The following is a 21,678-nucleotide window of genomic DNA, read 5'->3' as shown; positions in this document are numbered from 1 at the left end:
TCATCAGAAAAGAAACCTCCTTCTGCAAACTCAGGAGCAAGAGTAGGTAGAAAGCTCAGCTCTTGAACTGCTGAATCTGTACAGCAGTAAGCAAAATCTGAGACTTTCAGGGACGATGGCTGTTTTAAAATGAAATTCTGCTAATTAAGTGGTATTTCAACTGTTACTTTCCAAAACAATTAGATGTCTTTCCCACAATTTAAGGAGATAGCAAATATCTAAAATTTGAGTGTCTGCTATGATGAATCTGATCAAAATATCCCTCTGTGCCTCTGACAGAGAAGGAAGGCTTATAAATCCCAACTGTGTACCTTTGTCTGACCTCTGGCTCCTGGACTTTTACCTGGACAGGTGATTAGGTACAAATGAGTCATTTTGGAAGAATGATATTTTGTAATAAGTGACATAAGTGGAAAGCCGTAAGTCTCTTCATTTAAGAGAATGACAAAGATTTCACATTTGTTTTATTTATAAAAAAAATGTTTTATGAATGAATTAAAAATAATAAGTATAGCCTCAGAAGCCATGGTAGTAAGGAAGATAAACATATATATGTACATCTGTATTTTGGTAAACACCTTTTAAAATAAAATAGCATTGAAACATGTAATGATTTTCTTTTGATGAACTTGAGTTTCCGGATAATTTAATAGGTGACTGAAGAGCCATTCCTTGTCAGGAAAGTAAGCCAAAATAAATTGCATCTTTATCATATTCTTTAGTACAAAATGCTCTAGGAACATACAAAGTGTAAAAACCCAGTGCCCTTTCCTGGTGCTACTTTCATCACAAAATAATAGCATTTTCCTGAAGACTGTTTTAAATTAATTTTTTAAAATTAATGGGATAATTGATGGGTGATAGGTTTTGAGAGGTAATAGTGAAGTGACTCCTTTGTTATGCACAACTAGTCTTGCAAGCAGTATTAATTATGTTACTTAGTAAAATTAATTCATTTTTAAATGGTGAAGTAACACACAGAGAATGAATAATATTTTATATCCATCTCTGCAATGGGCATCTGGCAGGTAGAATATGCGGAAGAGTAAAACTGGAGAAAAATTGTGTGTTAAAACATTTGTCCGTTAATTAAACTGTACTATACTTCCCTAATCTTACACATTTTTTAAAATTATTCTTTCATAGCCTCAGACCATTCGGCAAACTCTTCAAAGGACACTGCAGTATTTTGAACATCAAGTTATTGGGTAAGTGTTATTGTGAGGTAATGAAAGGTGTGGGGTAATATTTTGCTCAGTGCTTCAAGTCACAGCCTTGCATGAAAAGCTTTTAAATTTTTGTCTCAAATTCTTAGAGATGCTCAGGAGTAGCCATGCATACTATGAATGTTAATGGTAAACTGCTGTCCAGTCCTGCTTCCATGCAATCCCATCAGAGCATGACTGCTGCATTAACAGTAATGTTTCCTGTATAAGGACAATAGGGAATCTTTTTGTAAGAGGATAAGACCTATTCCAATTTGCTTTTCACAGAGCCAGCTGAGAATGCTGGAAAAGCTATTTATGCCATGACCTGAGGTCCAGATCTTGCAAAATCCTGTGTCAGTGCTTGTTATATACACTGTTATGTACTTCCAGGTTCTGGCAGGAGCAGGGCTGAAAGCCACCTTCTAGGAGTTCATCAGGAAATTTAATAGATGACTGAGGAGCAAAAAGAAAGTAATAGCAACTTCATGAAAGCCTAAGGCACTCTCCTTCTCATTAAAATAATATCTTTTCAACCTTTTCCTCACAGGCACAAGTATTTTACTGTCACAGATAACTTTTCCTGACAGAGTCAGAATACAATGGCTGCATATCTGCAGCCATTAAATGGCTGGGCTGTATGACAAGTGAAGAACGTTGTCCTTTGAATTTAATTACACAGATGTACAGGGTTTTTTTCAAGCTGTGTTGAGGGTCATTTTAGAATTTATGACATAGTTTCAAATCTCGGTGCACTGGAAGGAGTTGTCCTCGTCTGCTTCTCAATGTTTGGTTGAAATTCACAGGGAGCATTAGCTCTGTGGTGGTGTCTAACAATATTAGCAGCCTGACTGTGACCTGAGCATGGTGAGGGAACCAGTTTTGCCAGGTAGTTGTGATGTTTGCTGCAGGGCAGGCAGGGGGAGAAGCCTTCTGGCAACTAATTTTTTCAGTTGCTGAAAAAATTGCTTGAAGTCTTGCATTAGACAACTTCAGAGGATTATATAGTGCCTTGAGGAAAGCATGAGTGCAATAAAAATGTGGCTTTTTGTTTATAGCCACATAGGGCTTAGTTGTACATTTTTTCATGGACAAAGTTTGAAACCAGGACACACTGAAAACCTGTAATTGCTGGAAGCTGGGATACACTGACTCAGTTTTTTTGAACATCAGTATGAGTTGGTTAAAATAGCATCTGTCTGTAGCAGAAGTCCTATATTTGTCCTGCCTGGTGATCTTTACTCTTGGTACACACTGAGGTAGGTTGACCTTGGCCAGACCCCTACCCAGCTGCTCTGCAATTCTGTTCCCCCTCCTCAACAGGACAGGGGGAGAAAATAAGAAGAAAAAACTTGTGGATTCAACTAAAGACATTCCTGCCTGAGTGGTGCAGGAGGATGGGGATGGGGGCTGTGGTCAATCTGTAACAGCTCCTCTCTGCTACTCCACTCTCCTCATGCTGTTCCTCTGCTCTGACACAGGCTTTCCACAGGCTGCAGCTTTCTTCAGGGCACATCCACTAGCTCTGTCATGGGGTTTTCCAGGGGCTGCTGGTGGATATCTGCTCAGTCATGGTCCTCTGTGGGCTGCAGGGGAACAACCTGCCTCACCATCGTCTTCACCACAGGCTGCAGGGGAATCCACTCTGGTGCCTAGAGCACCTCCTGCCCCTCCTGCTTCACTGATCTTGGTGTTCACAGAGCTGTTTCTCTCAGTTCTTTTCCTCACATCTCCACGAGGTGTTTTGCTGTTTCATTTTCCCAGAGGTGCCAACCACTTGGCAGCTGGGCTCAGCCGTGCCCTCTGGTGGGGTCACTGGAGCTGGAAGGGGTTGGAACCAGCTCTGTCCACCATGGGGCAGCCCCGGCTTCCTCTCACCTGGTCACTGGCACCTGGTACAGCATAAATGTTCATCACATTTCCCATCTTGGTCAAGATAGAATCACAACATTGCTTTGGTTGGAAAATAATTTTAGTATAATCAAGTTCAGTGATTAACCTAGCGCTGCCAAGTCGATCACTGAACTGTAGCCCTAAGCACCAGAGATGTCTTTTTTAATACCTCCTGGTCTCCTAGTGGTGGTGTTGGGCCCAAACCTTGGGCTCTGGGTGAGCTCAGACAGTGTGTCCAGGATATGGTGTCCTGCCAAGCACACAGCCTGGCATCACTGGAGATCTGGAAAGCAATGCAGACCATGCAGCTCACTGCAGAGCACCCCAACAGCCCTTGAAAACAGGGTCTTCTCTGTCTAATATGAGCCCACTTTTCCCAGTATGCTTTACTCCAGGTGGACAACCCGTTTCCCTGTTAGGGGGTAATCTGATGTTCAGCTCTGAATACTCTCTAGCCCAGGTGCTGAGATTTTGCTGACATTAACCAGATGAAGAGTCCAGTCCTTCAAACTGCTATTCATTATTTATGATGTACAAACAAAATGTGAGAGCATAACAAAACTGTTAGTAAAATGCTCATTAGAAAAGCTTTTATCTGTGCTTTGAGATAAATCAATTGCATATTTTGCCAAGTTCATTATCACTCTGCTGCAATATTTTTTTCACTATTATTCCCTCTTCTGTCCTCCATTTCACCTGCATAAAGCTTTGTTTTAAACATAGTTTCATCTTCTGCTCTGTTTCTATTGAATGAAGGAAAAGCAATTCAGTAAAAAGAAATAAAATAGAATAATTTAGATGATACCTGCTTTCTGGCTGTTTGGAACATAACTCTGTTCTATCATCAGCAGTGGGATTCTTTCCATTTTTCTTTTACAGACTACAGCACAAACTTTATTCTTGATAGCACAGTGAGTTGCAGCTTGTCATCCCTCTTTCTGCTGGGATCTTTTCAGAAGATAATTCACAGAGAAAGCTAAATTTTATACTTGCAATGCTAATGTAATGTGATATGGAAGATTTATCTTTATTATTAAATACTCACTATTGCCTCATAAAGATCTTGTTTGGAGTTTACTGAGCAATTTTGCTATAGGCAACACCCCAGTTGGAATGATATATAAGACAGATATATATGATACCCTTCCCTCATGCCTCAGCCCTTTGGGACTATTTTTTTCTTACATCTTCATTCTTGTTACAGATACTACTCCAGATTTTAGTGTAATAGTTTAAATACCCAGGCTACCAATGCAGTCCCATCTGTGTGTGATAATGCACAAATGGAAAGGGGGTGATGGAAGGGAGAAGAGGGAGGAGACAAGGGAAGCTAAAGGCATCCTTTATCACCCTTTCTGAAAGACATTTGTCAACCCTGCATTTGTATAAGGAGATGCTATAACATTTGTACTTCTTTTTTTTACTGTAGTTACAGGGATGCAGAAAAGAACTTTCACAATATATCAAACAGATGCTCCTATACAGACTGCTCTGGCAATGAAGAACCTGAAGATGTCTCAGGAATTCTTCAGTGTACAGCAAATGTACTTGGTATGTATTTTTACAAGGAAATTCCTCTCCTTTCATTGGAAGAGAAGATTACTGACCATCCTAATACCAAAAATGAACCAAGAAATTTTTTGCTCCAACAAAGGAAATTTAGGATGTAGGCACCTACATATCAGTGCACTGTTACTACATTTGTCTCTTTTTATAAATATATTTTGTGCCTTTTAGATGACCTGGACTGCTTTTTCAGTGGAGTCAGTGTAGGTGTATTGTGTAATACCCAGTGATGAGAGAGGTTCCAGAGGCTTCGAGTTCAAATTGACTTGCATCTGTGCAGGCCTTGGTTTTGGGATTGGTCTCAAGTGGTTTAATAGGGGTTCTACAGAACAACAGATACTGTTATTGTCTGTGGGTCTGGTGGATAGAAAGCCTGAGCAAGATCTACCTGAGCCATGAAACATTCTGGAAACTTACATTGATATTGAAGACTGCTTGCTGCAATAAACTTTTAGGAATGTTTCATATCACAGATTATGTCACGCATCACTGAAGTACAACTGTCTTAGTAAGTTTCAATATTAAATAGCTGGCTATTTGCATCACAGAATCATTCTGGTTGGAAAAGACCTTTAAGATCATCGAGTCCAGCCATAATCTAACTCTACCAAGTCCTGTGCTTAAACCATGTTCCTAAGTACCACATCCATACATTTTAAAACATCTCCAGGAATGGTGATTCAACCAGCTCCATTCATAAGGTTTATTCAGCTTATTCTCCTTCCCAAGTTATTAGTAAGCTTCACTGCTTTTCAGTTAGGCTTGTGTTGCTGAAACAAATCTACCATAAAAGCAAAAGGGGAAAAAAAAGTGCTGCTGTCTAGTGTCATTTGCCATCTGCTGCTTTCATGGAGTTTACAAATAGAGAGTTCATAGAATCACAGAATTCCAGGCTGGAAGGGACCTCAAGGATCATCTGGTCCAACCTTTCCAGGTATTACTATAGTTTATATGAGATGGCTCAACACCCTGTCAAGCTGAGACTTAAAGCTGTCCAATGTGGGGGAATCTACCACTTCCCTTGGGAGACTGTTCCAATGTTTGATTTAATTTACCTCTTGTGTACAATCGGAATCTCCCCAGGAGCAACTTGTGCCCATTACCCCTTGTCTTTCCTATGTGACTCCTTGTAAATAGGAAGTGTCCATCTTCTTGGTAGCCACCCTTTAAATACTGGAACATGGTGATAAGGTCTCCCCTAAGCCTTCTTTTCTCAAGGCTGAACAAACTCAGTTTTCTCAGCCTCTCCTCATATGGCAGGTTCTCCAGGCCTCTTCCATTTGAGGTCTTGGTAGGCTGCTGGAGTTGAGATGGACAGCATGAAAGATGGCTTTGTGTTCATAATACATTTCATTTCAGCTGGTAAAATATAACATTGGACATTTTTATGGAATGATGCAGTTAGAGAGACTTCCTTGAACAGGAGGCACAACAGTGAAATCTGACCTTGTATGATAATTAAAGGTGTGATTTACCTTCCATGTCAGTGGAATATCATAAGGGATATTCTGCCCACATTGAGGTCTGGACCATTGTATCCTGATGATTTAAAATCCTTTTGGTGGTACATGCATTCCATGTCTGTCTTTTCTTTCTCAAACTGTTAAATAGACTTGGGATGCTCTGTGAAACAGCTAACATGTCGTGTTTGAGAGATGACTGTGTTTCACTGACGTTCAAAATGCCTTTTTTTGAGTCAGGTGCCTTATTCTACAAGATGCTAGGTGCTGTCAGGGGGGTTCTGGGTGCTGGAAAGAGACAGTATTTGGCAGTTTGCACCTTTGGTCATGGAGAGAATTTAGAACAAATTAAGTTGTAAATATGTCCAGTATTTATTACAATTTTTTTGGTTTGCATTTTAAAATAATTGAATGCCAACTCTCAAAAAGAAATTCACACAGTGATAAGGCAAGGTTCATGCAAAGCAAAGACTTTTTATGTTATCATGTGCATATTATAAAAACCCCCACAAGCTAGACATTTGGTACTTATCTCACCATGACACAAAGTATGTGTTCTAAGAAATAGCTGTGCATCCTTTTTCATCTCCAGCATGCTTTTAAATCAGTGTGCTAGTTCTGGTCCCTTAGCGTGGCTGAGTAACAGTAAATGTGCAGCCTGTTTTTTCAGTGGTAGCCTCACAGTGCATTTGTGTCAGGGGCAGATCTGACTGTTAGGATCACAGTGTAGGGATAATGTCTAGATGTCACTGTCTTGGGAAATTAACTAAGTAGCCCTTGCTGAAAGTAAATATGCAGAGACTTGCTCCTGAAAAAGCTCACCTTTTAAAGAATGAAGTTGAGTTCATAGCAAAAAAAAATTAAATAAGTGTGAGCAAAACACAGATAATTTAAAAGAAGTGGTTCCTTCCTTTTCTTTATCTGGGACAGGAACATAAGGGAATGAGCAGTAAAACCATCTTCTTCATTTTAATTGTAGCTCCTGTCACAATAGGTAAATAATTAATGGAGGTTGCATAATTAGTTCTCACACATGCAGTTGTTTTCCTGGTTGAATAAGGATTAGTGAGAACTGCTTCTGTGCAAGAAGGATGTAACCACTGGGGTGTGTACCCAGAGCAATTGGCCTTGCTGAGACAGGAGACAAGAATTAATCTGACTGTGATGGAGGCTGGAAAAACTGCTGAACTGCCTGTGAGATAGTCCTTTGGCATTTCTTATTCATCAGAAGACAGCAAATGCTGACATCATTAGTAAGCTTAGAAGAATGGGAGCAGATGCTTTGCATCATGGTCCTGTTGCTTACAGTCCTCACAGCAAGTGCTAACTGCAAGCTGGATGCTTAAGTTGACACGTGATTTATCATGTTTGTATACTGGAATTTTCCTCCTGTCAAGTCATCAGTAAAGTGTGACACCATCTTCCAGCAGTGGAAGGACTTGATTCTCCTTGTCTCCTCACTGAGCTGCTGCTGCTACAGGTCTAGACGTGAATACAACTCTTCCTGCTTTAATGCACTGTAATTAAGGGAGCAATGTCCATCATGCTCACATGCTCTAAACTATGTCTGATATCAGATTTCCTTTACAGTGACACCTTCTGAGGCTGGAATATTTAATTTAATTTTGTAACCCTTCCAAAACATTCCAGACACTTTGTGATGGACTCTGCTTTCTTTAATTTGTGTGTGAACACTTTTAGAGTGTCATAGAATGGTAGAGTCATTTAAGTTAGAAGATCATCAAGTCCAACCATTAACACAGCACTGCCAAGTCCATCACTAAACCGGGTCCCAAAGCACCACAGCTACACATCTTTTAAATTCTTCCAGGGTTCCAGTGCCTGACAACCCTTTCCATTAATATATTCTCCCTAATATCCAATCTAAACTTCTCTTGGTGTAACTTCAGGTCATTTCCCCTTGCTTATTACTTGTGAGAAGACACCAGCACTTGCCTCTCTACAGCCTCCTTTCAGGTAGTTGTAGAGAGTGAGAAGGTTTCCCCTCAGCCTCCTTTTCTCCAGACTAAACAAGCTCCCTCAGCTGCACTTTGTTAGACTTGTTCTCTAGACCCTTCAACAGCTTCATTGCCCTTCTCTGGACACACTCCAGCACCTCAATGTCCTCTCGTAGTGAGAGGCCAAAACCTGAACAGAGGATTTGGGGCTTGGCCTCACCAGTGCAGGGTGAGGTACAGGGTGGCAATCATTTCCCTAGTCCTATCATCCAAAGGAAAACCAAGTGACAGTATATTGAAAGTTGAGAAAAAGATAATAGAAATCTTAGCTTCTAAAAGGATCCCTAGGAACTGAGGTTCCTAGTTAGAAATAAAGTATTTAAAAAAGAAACACTGATATGTTTTATCCTGTTGACACAGATAATGCATTTAGCTGGCTAGCTAAGCTGTGTTCAGAACAGATTGGTGGTGTTAGTTTGAATTTATTTCAGAAATAATAAGAAAAAGATTCCTATGATGAAGTATATTATGTGGATGACTACTACATTTCTTTATTAGGTGTCTCTAATTTCATACTGAGGTATGTTAGAAAGAAGTATTGTATCTGAAGAGATTTCTTATTTGACCTTGGGCAAGATTTTATTCTTTCTGTGACTCTGTTTTCCATCTGCAGAATGGAGATAACAGGAGTTTTTTAATCCTTTAAGCCATATATCAGTGCTATTCATGTTTTTACCTTCTCAAAGCAAATTGTTTTCATACCATTTGTACATTCAGCATTTTCAGCACTGACAGCCAAATCTTGTTTGGGACTGCTTTTGTCCCCATAATTTAAAATAATTTGATTTCAAGTAAGATTAGAGTGTACGTTTTGACCTAATTGCAGCTAGTCAGAATAAAGCAGAAGAGGTAGCTGCAAATTAAAGCTTTGGCAACAGGAAAGTAAGGATGAAAACTTTTTTGTTAGGCTGTAAATTTTACTGCAAGAAATTTATTTTAGGACATAAAGCCTTCATGACCTGTCTCCTGTTTATCTTTTGGGCAGGTATTCCAAGAAGGTCTGTGCTACTAAGCTTTTTGAAGCAACAGAAAAATGCCCAGTTTTCATTTTTCAGCACCACTGTGTACTTCTGATAGATTGTGTTATGTTTCTCACATCATAGATGCACAAATTAGATACAAATTGTATGGCCTTCAACTCACCTCCTCCAAACACTTTTTTAAAACACTGCACACGATTAATGTAGCCTTTGTAGATGCAAATTATTGTCCACTCTTATTTCAATCCTTAAAAAAAAAAAGACACAGGGTTTCATGAAGGGGCTTACCTGCTTGCCTTTAAATGGCACTGGTATTTCCATTAGAGCCTCTTTACATCTTGCTGAGGAACTCTATTATCTGTCATAAATTTGACGGCAAAGCTAATCAAAGGTGACTGAAATTTATAAATACCTATTAAAAAAATCTGTTGTGCAAAATTTGCAAAGCAGAAGTAGATGCTCATGCAATTTTTAATGACATGGAAGAAAGGTTGTCTTTGAAAGCCTGTTTGTGTATTAGGCTACTGTAGGTACTGCAGCACCATGCTGTATGTGCTGCATAAATAACACTTGGATAAACTTGGGCACACAGCCTGAAGTTACAAATGCACTTGTGTCAGATAGCTGTTTCAGCAAGAAGGTCTGGAGAATTTCACCTATCTGACTCCATTCCTTAAGATACAGAAAAAAATTATCTTCCATTTTTTTCTTCAAGCATTTAATTTATACAATGTAATTTTTTCATATTTTATAAAAATTTGAGTCATAAAATCTTACTACAGCTACTTTATTTTCCTTAAAAAATGCACAGCATATGTCAATCACTCCTAAGTCAGCTCTACGTGTGGACTCAAATGTATTGCAAGAATTTTTAATTTGGGCATTCTTAGCCTAAAGGTGATAGTGCTTGTCCTCTTGATTTTGCATCTGTGTTGTGTGAGTCCTTTGGTTCTTTGCCACTTATAAGTGAGCATCTTCCTAGGCATCTTCCATTTGGAGGATGAGATGTCACACACCAGTGGCAAGGGTTCCCAAATTCCCCTATGATAAGTTATGTGGAATCCCAGAATAGAGCCATGTCCCTTCAGGGAGATAAATCATCTTTCTAGATTCAACCTCCCCAAGACACTGAGGAGGAGGTGGAATCCATTGTTGGTGTAGGGGTTTAGAGAGCTCTTGCACTGGGTGACATGTACTTGTCACCACTGAAGAAGCAACGTGCCGTAGGCTGCTTTATATAGGGCAAGTAGCTTCATGCCTAAATATATCTTGCCGGGCTGTTACTTCATGTAGGGCAAAAGGCATAATTCTATAGAAGTTACTTGTTTTCTCTGCATTTGTCAAAGTTGAAGATCTGTGTTTTGTTTATGAGATTAAGAAAATCTCAGCTTTTACCCACATTCTGTAGTGAAGAGGAATAAATTTGGGATCATTGTGTTAACTATTAAATAATAACAGCACATCACTGCTGAGAGCTGCTGCATTTGAAGAGGCAGGAAATATGTTGAAAAGGAGATGTCAGGGCAGATCACCTACCATGAGGTTGGACCAGCTGATGTAACTGGAAAAGACAGGCAAGAGTTCAGCACACTGACTGCCTGACAAGTGTTGGAGAACTGTAAATGCTTATATCTTGAATGTACATATTGCCTTTTAGCTAAGGACTGCAGATGGTCATTAGGATGCAACTAGTTTAGGATATACAGCCTGATTTATAATGAAAGTTGTTAGTTTACAAATGGGGTTAAAAGAAATGTTGCATGGCCCAAAGAACTGGCAAAACTAACGGATTTTAAGAATTGTAACTCTATCCTGGATGGGGTCTCAGTTATAGGCACAGGACTCCTATTATTTAGCAGATGTTGCAGTGCACTACCAATGCCAAAGTAATGTAAACAAAAATATCAGAATTTCCTTAATCTAAATTTAAAAAGGGTGAATGTTTATACTAAATGGCCTTATATGTTCCACTCAGATCAGAGATATTTATGGTTAGAAAGCACATGAACTGCAGGTAGCTAGTGAGCAATTTGAAGTTAGGATGTACAATAACATTTGCAAAAGTCTATTTATAAAGTAGAAGACATTCTGGTCATGATTCATTGACTAAATGTAGGTGTTTGTCATTATTTTAGGTGCTATGGGATATCTTGTGTGGCCTCTGTCAAACCTTCAAAAATGTGTAGGTCTCCCTTAAGTCCCATATCTTGGCAGGTGTAACTGCCTGTTAGTTCTTTTGTAGATGTCTTGGATGCCTTATGAAGATTCAGGTAGCATTAGATTTCTATACTTGGCCAGCTGAGTTGAGCACTTTACGTATGTGAAGAAAAACGAGAGAGGATTTTTCATTTTATGGGAAAAGTAAAATTCTGCTCCCTATATCGTTTCAAATACAGGTATGCTTATTTCAGTGCAAAAACAAATTAAAAACTTTTATTCTTATTGCTCTTTGATCTCTAGAGTTAATGTGAAACAAACTGAATCTGCCTTGATTTCAGGAATCACAAAACCAGTGACTGCAGTTTTCATTTAATTAATGTCTAAAGTGAAAATTCCCAGAGGTGGTGGTGGACATAAAAGCCTTTATTATTATTATTATTGCCTTAAAGCCTGAATATCACTGTAGGAGAAGCGTAGTGCAAATGTTGTGTCAAAACCACAGGTAAAGGCATAAAAGAACGTTATTGTATTTATACAAAAGCACTAAAATACAGGTTGGCTTTGCCTGCAGAATTGGCTGCTACTGAAAGTGCTATATGGGTGGAAAAAAAAAATAACATTTCCTGTTCTTAATATCTCAGCTGCATTTCCTGTATCAGCAGTTTGGAGCAGAATCTTTTATACATACACTGAGCACAGGTGATCAGGTCCTCACCAAGAGACCATAATTACAGTATTTCTAAGCAGCATTCGTCAGAGGAGACCTTCACTTTAACAAGGAAAGAAAACATCTCATTAAAATTGTGTAAAACAAATATTATAGGTGAAGTAGTGTGAGGAATTCTTTTTAACAATAATTTTATGAAATCTGGAAAGATATGCAGAGCCTGAATATCACTGTAGGAGAAGCGTAGTGCAAATGTTGTGTCAAAACCACAGGTAAAGGCATAAAAGAACGTTATTGTATTTATACAAAAGCACTAAAATGGGTAATTTAAAGTTAGTATCTGGATTCCCAGGTTGATATAAATTCACCATCATGATGAAGTAAGATAAAAGTCCTTTATATAGTCATTAGATACTGGTACTAGGCTCACTTACAAGCCAAAGGATTAATCTAATGTGCCTTCAGCATTAGCCTATACACATCAAAATCTTTTTTACTGAGGAAATAAATGTTGCTTTCCTTATTGCCTTAAATTATGTTTTGTGATTGTGAACTGACACCTAGCTGTCAGCCCAAAAGGCAGTTTAAGGAAAATATCTTATTCAGGCCAAAAATCCGATAATCTAAAATTATATAAGAAATATTTGCTATAGATGAAGGCGGTAAATTCTACTTTGGTCCATAGTGTTTGACATTTAGAGATTCTTAATCGATATCCCAGCAAAAAAGGTATTTTCCTATGCTGAAGTAATCAGATGCTGGCTACTCTGTAATCATTGTCTCTATGATTTACTTTAAGGAAGAACTGGGTGGCTTGTAATTACTTCTTCATGCTCCACAAGTTAGTGGAATACTGTGGCATTTTTATAACATCATTCATCTTCTGTTGGTTTCTGAAGAGCCTATGATTTATTAATTTCTATATGAGAACAGATTCCTATTTAATTTCTTCACTTAGTAGTGTACAAAATGCTTAGAAATACTGTATTAGTTCCTTGATGCTTTGTAGTGTGTTTGAAGTTTATGGGAACTGCTACAAAGAAAATTAAGGCAGATCTTTTACTAGCATGTTATTACAGGATGAAATCAGCTATTTCTGCTCCAGTTGAGTGAAATTCTTAATTTGTACTTTGAGCCAGTGCTTAAAGACTTATAATTTAGGTCTGTCTCACAAGTATAGGATATCTTCTCTAAATCTCTTTGAGACACATTTTCAAAGGATATTAATAGATGTTATGTATTACTTCTGTAAATAATCCCAAAGTGCTTTGTAGTGGAGGCCAATAGTGGTATTTTCATTCTATGGTTGCTTTGCCTCCATTTCCTTCTACAATGTGCATATTTAATTTCTTTCGAGTATGGGCTAGAATAAAAATGCCATTGTAAGAAAAAGCAGCAAAATTATATTACTAATGAGAAAACTTATTAGAGTTAAGACGTGATTTGTTCTCTCAAAGAAGTGGATTAAGTGGTAGGAAAAGAGTAGATCACTTTCCCAGACGAAAGCAAATTGAAACTGATGAATTTTTAGAATAGCATTCAGTATATTAGTAGAAGATTGGTAAACAGCAGAAATTCAAAATAATGACTGAATTCACTTGTGCAATAGTGGAGAGCGTAGGGATGAATTTTTGGTTTATTTTGTATCACTACCATTTAGTGAAGTGTCCTGGTGCAAAAAAGGAAAACTTTTTCCTGGTTACTGTTTGCAAGCTGGTGCCTTGTAGGAAGGCCGGTCTGTGGTTGTTGGAGTCATGCATAGGATGATACAGGAGTGCAGTGGACTCTGCATTTGGAATGGGTGGGAATTCATACAGATCTTAAATATTACTTTTTTTTTCTGGGTAGCTGACTGAAATTTTTTGGTTAGAGGTCCATAGTGAAAAGGAAAGAATACAAGATGCCAACTTTTCAGAAAAGAATAGCAAATAATTGATTTTGGTGAACAGAAGTTGACTTATCTTTTCGCTGCCCTCTTCAATTTTAATTATTTCCCTGCAAAATCAAAATGAAAACAAAATGAAGATGCAGAGAAAGAACGGAATATGAGATGTTTGAAAAGATTAGACTATTTATGCAGATCTAGGACCTAAAGGTTTTAAAGATTATTTTGAAGATTTTATTTGTATTTTCTCAAAATAAAAGAAAAAAACAAACTCAAAGGAGGTATTGAATACATTGAAAGTGGAAATCATAACAAATGTCATTTTTAAGGATAATAATTAGCCAATGGAATTCTCCAAATGTAGTAAAGTATGCACTATAGAGGCAATGAGTTCTGAAGCTTTTTAAACAAGCATTTGGTTTTTTTATATGTGATATAACTAACTCCCAATCTGACACTTGCATCCATTTCAGTGAATAAGTCACAGAATCATGACAGAGTGGTTTGGGTTGGAAGGGACTTTAAAGATCACCTAGTTCCAACCTCCCTGCCATGGGCAGGGACACCTCCCACTAGACCAGGTTGCTCAAAGCCCCATCCAACCCGGCCTTGAACACATCCACAGCTTCCCTGGGCAACCTGTTCCAGTGTCTCACCACCCTCACAGGAAATAATTTATTCCTAATATCTAAATCTATCCTCTTTCAGCTTGAAACTGTCCCCCCTTGTCCTGTCACTACACTTACTGTAGCAGTTAGGGAGGAGCTTCCTCAAAACCATGTTCTTTTGTGATTTTACAGGTTTTTTTTATGGCATCTGATACTGGGCACTGCTGAGACAAGATTTCAGAGCAGCTGAATAGCAATCTGATACAATCTGACATTTTCTCTCCTTGTAATGATGCTGATAATTTCTATTGTCTCTTGAAAGCTGAACAGATATCAGTATAGAGAAAGGGGTGAGGAGAAACTCCACAGAAGACTTTCAAAGTATTCATGTAATTTATAAGGTAGTAAATGAAAAGGTTATGATGAAACATATACAGTTATTGTAAGCCACGTTAAGTATGTCCTTCTGTTCACGATTTGTTTCAATAGGAGAGGCAAGAGTAAGTCAGTGAAAATACAGATAAAGATTACATATTTTGTGCAACTTCATACAAGAATATGGTTGGAGCCAAGAGCTTTGTAGAAACATAGCCAAAAGTTGTTTTTGTGTGTTTGTATAATAAGAATTAAAAGACTATTTAAATAAAAAGCCTTCTTGCTTCAAGCAAAAATTGTCCTCTTATTGATGCAGCTTAGGAAGAAACTTTCCTGATAGGTGCATTATATGTGTTTGTTTTAGAAGGTTGTTTGTTTTTTTCAGTATCTCATAGTGTCTATTATTAGAGAGAAAATTCCCAACTGAGACAGACTAGCAGTTTGGTAGAGCTTGGGTATATCCATTTTTCTATTCTAAGCTAATCTAATTTTCTGCTGGTACTGTATGTAACTCAATTCAAAGCTAAAATGTTTTTAAAAGTAGTGCATGTCCTCAAGCCAGGTCATTGACCTGATTTTCGTGGTATAATTCATATTGCTTGGGGTTAGTATGTTGCATCCAGATTGAACAGCCAGCTCTCCAGGATGGACAAGACCAATCTAAGAGAATCAGCAAAAACAACTCCCATTAATAATGATGAGGAGACTTACCTATGGAGCAGTGGGGCACACAAGTGACTGGTTCTGCATACTCTAATTTCAGTCAGTGGCACCAGGGCAACTGACTGCTTTAGTGTAATTTTAGACAACTCACCTGTGCAGTTGTTTTGGGCAGCTTTGTGGGAGGTTGTATGGCTGTGTAACAGTCATTTGCACCAGTTGCCTAGGGGTTTCTGATGCTGTTTTGTTCCCATACTTTCAGGGCCTTTGCAATCTTACAGTCTTGGGTGCTCCTGCCATAGGACTCACTTTCACACACAGGCTTCTAAAGATGCTCACAGTTCACTCTACAGGACAACGACATTTGAAAGTATGCATATGTGTTTGTGTATACAAATGAGTATGATAATTTCTTAGATCCTTGCTGTTAATATTTGATTATGACACTGTTATTGCTGTGAGTTAGAGTTTAGTTCTTTTTGGGTTATAGTGAGTATTTTTATGGGAGGTATTACAATCTTATGCAGATGTAGTGGTAATGAGTCAGGAATTGGCACACTGTCCTCTGAGTCAGGATATTAGGGGGCATTGTGTACCAGAGGTACTTTCTTTTGGCTTAGCCACAGATTTGACCATCTGTGGTCATAAAAGATCCTGGGAATATTTTGTAATAACCTAGTTTAGTGACCAAATTTGATTAGGAGTAATGGCATCTGAATGACCGTTCCCAAATTATTACTATTACTTCTTTTATAAAATATGTTCTGTCCTGTTGTCCTTTTATATATATGTGATATTGTGCATTTGAATTTCCTATCAATCATATTTGAAGATCCAAATGAAACTATTGTTGCAGATAGTCTGCAAAGCTGTGGAATGCTCAGATCTCTTGTGTATATTGATTGTTCTAACTATGCCTGTGTGCACAGGCAGTTCAGAGGCTGCATTGAGGCAGTCAAAGGTTATTGCCTGCAGACAACAGATGCATGACTTCTTCTGCTCCCTGTTATACCTCTTGGGTATAGAAGGCTTGAGCTCCTGCTTCTTGGGCACTGTTCTTTCAAAAATTAAAGGCTACACGTGATCTAAACAAACAGTAAGTTCAGTGATCCACTGGGATCTTATCAATGTTACAAAGCATGCTGAATGCATATTAAAATAAAGGGCCTGTTATGCCCTTAGGAAATAAATAATTTCTATTAGAATTAAAGATAAATTTTAAGGTTTTTCAGTACTTGACTGAAGTGTGATTTAATTTTATTTCAATACACTGAAGGAACTATGTTGTTAATTCCTATATTAATTTATTTTCAAAACTCTTGCTAGATTTTTTAATTCACATGCAGCCAATTCAGACTTCCTAGACTTCCAAACATATCTTATTAATTTGCTAACTCTACTATGTGATACAGGATTCTATATTAAGGAAATGTAGCAGAGCATGTCCTCCCAAAAGAAGACAGAGCAAAATGTTTAATAACCATCTCAAAATTATTTTTCCAGGTAATCCTTAGAGTGGTAATAACCAACTAGACTAAGAGTTGATACAAATTTGTATCCAGGGGCTTCTATTGCTGATTTTTTTTTTTTTTCCATCCCTTCAGTAATACCAGCCTTAGCACCTCTGTAAATCAAAACCTCTTGAATTTCTGTGATGGAGACTTGAAGTGACATTGTGAGATATCGCAGAGCTGTCCCATCTATTAGTAATTTTGATCACACTAAGAGGAAGAGATGTTGGGTTTTTTTAAAGATGGGTGAATATAGAAGCCTAAAATGGAAAGGCTGTGCCCTCCTTTGCAGGCAACAAAAAAGAAGTAATTATTCCTTTGTATCTTCTGGCAGTGCCCAGTAGCTATAATGAGAGAAGTACTTTGTCTGAAAATGACACCAGAACTCAACAGCTCCCCCAGCTACTTAAGTGTCACAGAATCATCGAATCACCAAGGCTGGAAAAGACCTTCAAGATCATCATGTCCAGCCTATGACCACCACCACCACATCGGCTAGACCATGGCACTTAGTGCCACATCCAGCCTTTCCTTGAGCACATCCAGGGACGGTGCCTCCACCACTTCCCTGGGAAGTCCATTCCAATGTCTAATTTGTCAGTGTAATCTGACTGCAGGGCTTTACATAGGTAAAGGCCAAAGGCCTGATCTGAGTCCCAGTAGCTTATTCTTCAGGAAGGTAAGAGCTGGGGCAATGAACAGAGGGGCTGTATAAAAGCTGAAGCCTCGTTTGCAGCTCAATCAGCAATGGAGGAGATGCACCTGTGGTTGGGAGCACTGCATGTGTATCCTGGCTTCCAGCAGTGAAAAGAAGACAAGCAAGTTTAAGTCCTACAGTAGCTGGCTGGGACAGTGAGCTGGAAGCATGCTGGAAGCATGACAGCCAAAAATGGCTTCTAGGGTTATCCCCATCCACCAGAGAAAGCAGAAGTTCTGTGGGTAGGTATTCAGTGAAAAAATCACTCTCACTGACTTGGAAAAATACTGGGCAAGCAGACTACAAAGGGAAAATGTGACACAGCAGCAATACTATGTTTTTGATATCAGTGTCTCATTGTCCTATAGGTTTGAAATTTGAGGAAATGCAAGAAAAGTTTGGGGAAGAATTCTTCAATGTCTGCTTTGATGAGAATGAAAGAGTTCTTCGAGCTGTAGGTGGGACCCTTCAAGATTTCTTCAATGGCTTTGATGCTTTGCTGGAGCACATTAGAACTTCATTTGGAAGACAGGCCACCCTGGAATCCCCTTCTTTCCTATGCAAAGAGCTCCCAGAAGGCAATCTCATGCTTCATTACTTTCACCCACATCAGATTGTGGGATTTGCAATGATGGGAATGATAAAGGCAGCAGCAAAGAAGATTTACCGCTTGGAAGTGGAAGTGGAACAAGTAACCAATGACAAGTTGTGTTCAGAGGGGACAAACGCGGGTAACTGCAGTTGTCTGACTTTCCTCATCAAAGAACATGAAAATGCAAATATTACAAAAGCACTTCCACCGCGAACTTCCCAGTCCCCCGTAGACCTGAGGATTAGCATCAACACCTTCTGCAGAGCTTTCCCCTTTCACCTGATGTTTGATGCAAACATGCTCATTCTCCAGCTTGGAGAAGGTCTTAGGAAGCAGCTCAGATGTGACACGCATAAAACTCTGAAGTTCCAAGACTGCTTCGACATAGTTTCTCCTAAAATCAGTGCCACATTTGAACGAGTTCTCCTGAGATTATCTACTCCCTTTGTCATTCGGACCAAACTTGAGGATTCTGGCTCTGAAAACAAAGATAAGGTAAGAACATTAACTTGGAAGGGGATGTGTGTATACGTGTGTGAGCAGATTATTTATTCAGAACTCAAGTCCTATGTACTCTGGAAAGTTTACATATGCCTTACAAACAGGGGCTGAGTGATATTCCTCAGCTAAGTGAGTATTTTCCTAAATTATTTGTAAGCTGTGTCTGTAATGTAGCAAATTGTGACATTGCTATTCAGACAATTCTACACTGTGCAGTTGAATAGTGCAGCTTAAATCAAAAGGGTGAGGAATTTTACAAAGTGCCTGTATCTAATCCTTAATTTCGCTCCAGCTTTATTATGATAACAGTTGTAGTTATTAAGCCATTTACTAGGGCATAGCTTTCAGTATGTTTTCTGAAAGATTGTCACTGCAGATTTCAGACTGCCACTTTATTTTCCAGCTTCCCTGTTTCAAAATGCTGCTTTCTTCTGTGTGTTTCTTATTTCTCACCCTGCACTCAAGGGAATCAGAGCTGTTAGTGGCACCAAGTATCACTTATGCCAGTTTTAATGCTCTCTTGTCATCTAAATAAGCACTTGTCCTCCTACAATGCCTCTTCCCTCTGTTTTAGAGCTTAACCTTAGCTAATTTACCCTAACTAGTGAATCCTATGTTGAGTTCAGTGCATCTCAGGTGAGTTAGGTGAGAATGTGTCTTCTAGACTGGACCTCTCTGAAGGTTGAATGCAGTTTGTTTCATTGCATATCCTTGAATTACAGAAAAGCTTTTTGGTGTGAACTCAGGTTCCTGCTTTAAGCACCAAAGTACTTAATGATTTAATTGAATGCCTGCGAGTGGGTGTCTTGGAAATACTGCTGCCCATAGTGAAAGAATTACTGATTTTTGGGGTTTTTGAGAGACAGCACCCAAGGACAGTCAATCTCAATCACACTGGATACTTAGACACCTAAGTTCTCCATATAGGTGTTCCAGGCTAGGTGGTCTGCATATAGCTTGAGGAACTCCACCTCTGTTTTGCAACCTATATGGGGCGAGAGTTTCAGAAAAACTTCTATGGTAACTGCATGTCATGCTCTGGGTTATTTTAAAAATATAGCCACTTCTGACAGCAGCAATGGCTCCAGCTCCTCCTTGGTGCCAATAAACATGTTTCTGCTGCATCTTCCCCTGGAAACAACATGTTCCCCCAAGAGAATAAAACTAGTACTTCTCATTTTATGAACTGATGTAATTCAATCTATTTAAAACCAAAAGGGAGTATTTTGTAGAGTCTGTCCTCAAAGTCACGTGAGTCTTTAATTATGAAACAGCTGTGTGAAAACTTCTGAGGTGTTGGCTCAGAGCTACATGATGGCACAATCTTTTCTCCTTTGCAAGAGGCTTGTGCCATGCATTTTCCTCCCTTGGAGCCTGTTGATCCATCTCAGGCACCGTCCCTTCCACCATCTTCTGCTCTTTATGAATCTGCTGTAAATCACTCTGAAGAGGAAGAAGCTTTTGGCAAGGGGGTTGCTTCTAAAATGTTTTTCCTATCTAATTACAAGGTAAACAAAACATTCTCTTACCTGTGCGGGTTACACACCATTGTGGCCTGCCCATCAGAAAGGTGGCAGGGAGTGGAGCTTGCTGGAGGCAGGTTTTAGCCTGATTAAACTCTGATTTAGTTTAGGAAGCAACTCTTATTTCAGAATCTTGTTCTGTACCACCTAGCGTGCATCTCTGAGTGCATCCTCATGGTAGACATGCTGTTTCATAAAATGGTTTAGTGGTTAGGGGTTCTAGGGTGGATGTTTGGACTTGATGATCTTGAAGGTCTTTTCCAATCTTGACAATTCTATGATTCCAGGTGGGTCATGAATCCAATCAGCAGTGGGCCCAGCTACCACTAGGGAGAGTGACTCTTTCTTAAACCCATGTGTACAGTCAGACCCTGAACAACAAGTGTCAGCACTAGCATGGATTTTTTTTTAAAAGCAGGTAAAAGGGAATGGCAGTAAATTAAATACTTTGTCTGCCAGCAGTTAGGAGAAAAATTGTGTCTTGGACAGTGGTGTGTGAAGGAGGGAGGAAAAGGGTGATGGTGAGGTGCAGGGGACCTGAGGTGAATGTTGTGCTGCAGCTATGGGAATTAATTTGAGAACATCAGTGTAGGTGAAGAGTTCTTTTCATAGGACTTACTTGTTTTATAAGCAATTTCCAAAAGTTTATGTTTGTGAGTTGTTGAATGAATCTTTGTGAGTAGTTAAATGAAGCTCAGCATGTGATGCATGTATTTTTTTATTTTTTTAAATTTATTTATTATTTTTTTTCAAAACGAAAGGCTGCACAGATTTAGAGGTTGTGGTTGTATTGCTTACATACATTTCGAGAGGGGTGACATGGCAGCACCATCGTGTCATGCACAAGTCCTTAATATCTCCTGAACAAAAAAAATAGGCTGAGCCTTGGGAACTGCATGTTGTGTTATTTTCCCAGAGCTCATGTCATTCATGCAGCTTGTTTTGCCAACACTTGTTCGAAAGTTGAATATTGGGCAAGTAAGATCAGTGGCTGTAAGCATGAGGTCAGTAGTAACCAAAATAGGTATTTTACTATTTCTCTGTCACACACCTTTATTAATTTCATACTAGAATTGCATCCCACTTACAGGTATTTATCTTGTTTTTTTTAGAAAATTTTGATTCTGTAATAACCTCAACACTTTTCAGGTCTCGTTACTTTAAATGGCAAATTGAAGGGATGGGACCCAGACAACTCTGCTGCAGTTTTGAAGCCCTTCAGATTTCTTGGTAGTTCCTCAAGAAATAAAAAATGTTTTAAAAATGTTTCTGATGATCAGAGGATCTTTCAGCCTTCAAGGCACTTTTATATTCCTTTCAATACATAAGTCAGATCTTTTTTTCAGGCTTGCATTGTCAAAGACAGGATCTTTCCCT

General features: G+C 38.8%; 1 protein-coding gene across 1 annotated transcript in view; it reads left to right on the top strand.

The window, feature by feature from the left end:
• Positions 1–21,678, top strand: part of GUCY1A2 (guanylate cyclase 1, soluble, alpha 2) — a 140,864-nt gene that overhangs the window by 4,192 nt on the left and 114,994 nt on the right. Inside the window, exons 2-4 of the mRNA XM_009999422.1 lie at positions 1,147–1,208; positions 4,528–4,649; positions 18,054–18,772. Of these exons, the coding sequence (XP_009997724.1) occupies positions 1,147–1,208; positions 4,528–4,649; positions 18,054–18,772 (903 nt within the window). The remainder of the gene's footprint in view (positions 1–1,146; positions 1,209–4,527; positions 4,650–18,053; positions 18,773–21,678) is intronic.

Source organism: Chaetura pelagica, unplaced genomic scaffold (genome assembly GCF_000747805.2).
Source record: "Chaetura pelagica isolate M959 unplaced genomic scaffold, ChaPel_1.0 scaffold85, whole genome shotgun sequence".
Classification (NCBI taxonomy): Eukaryota; Metazoa; Chordata; class Aves; order Apodiformes; family Apodidae; genus Chaetura; species Chaetura pelagica.
Note: the sequence above shows the minus strand (reverse complement) of the source record. Positions and strands in the feature narration are given on the sequence as shown.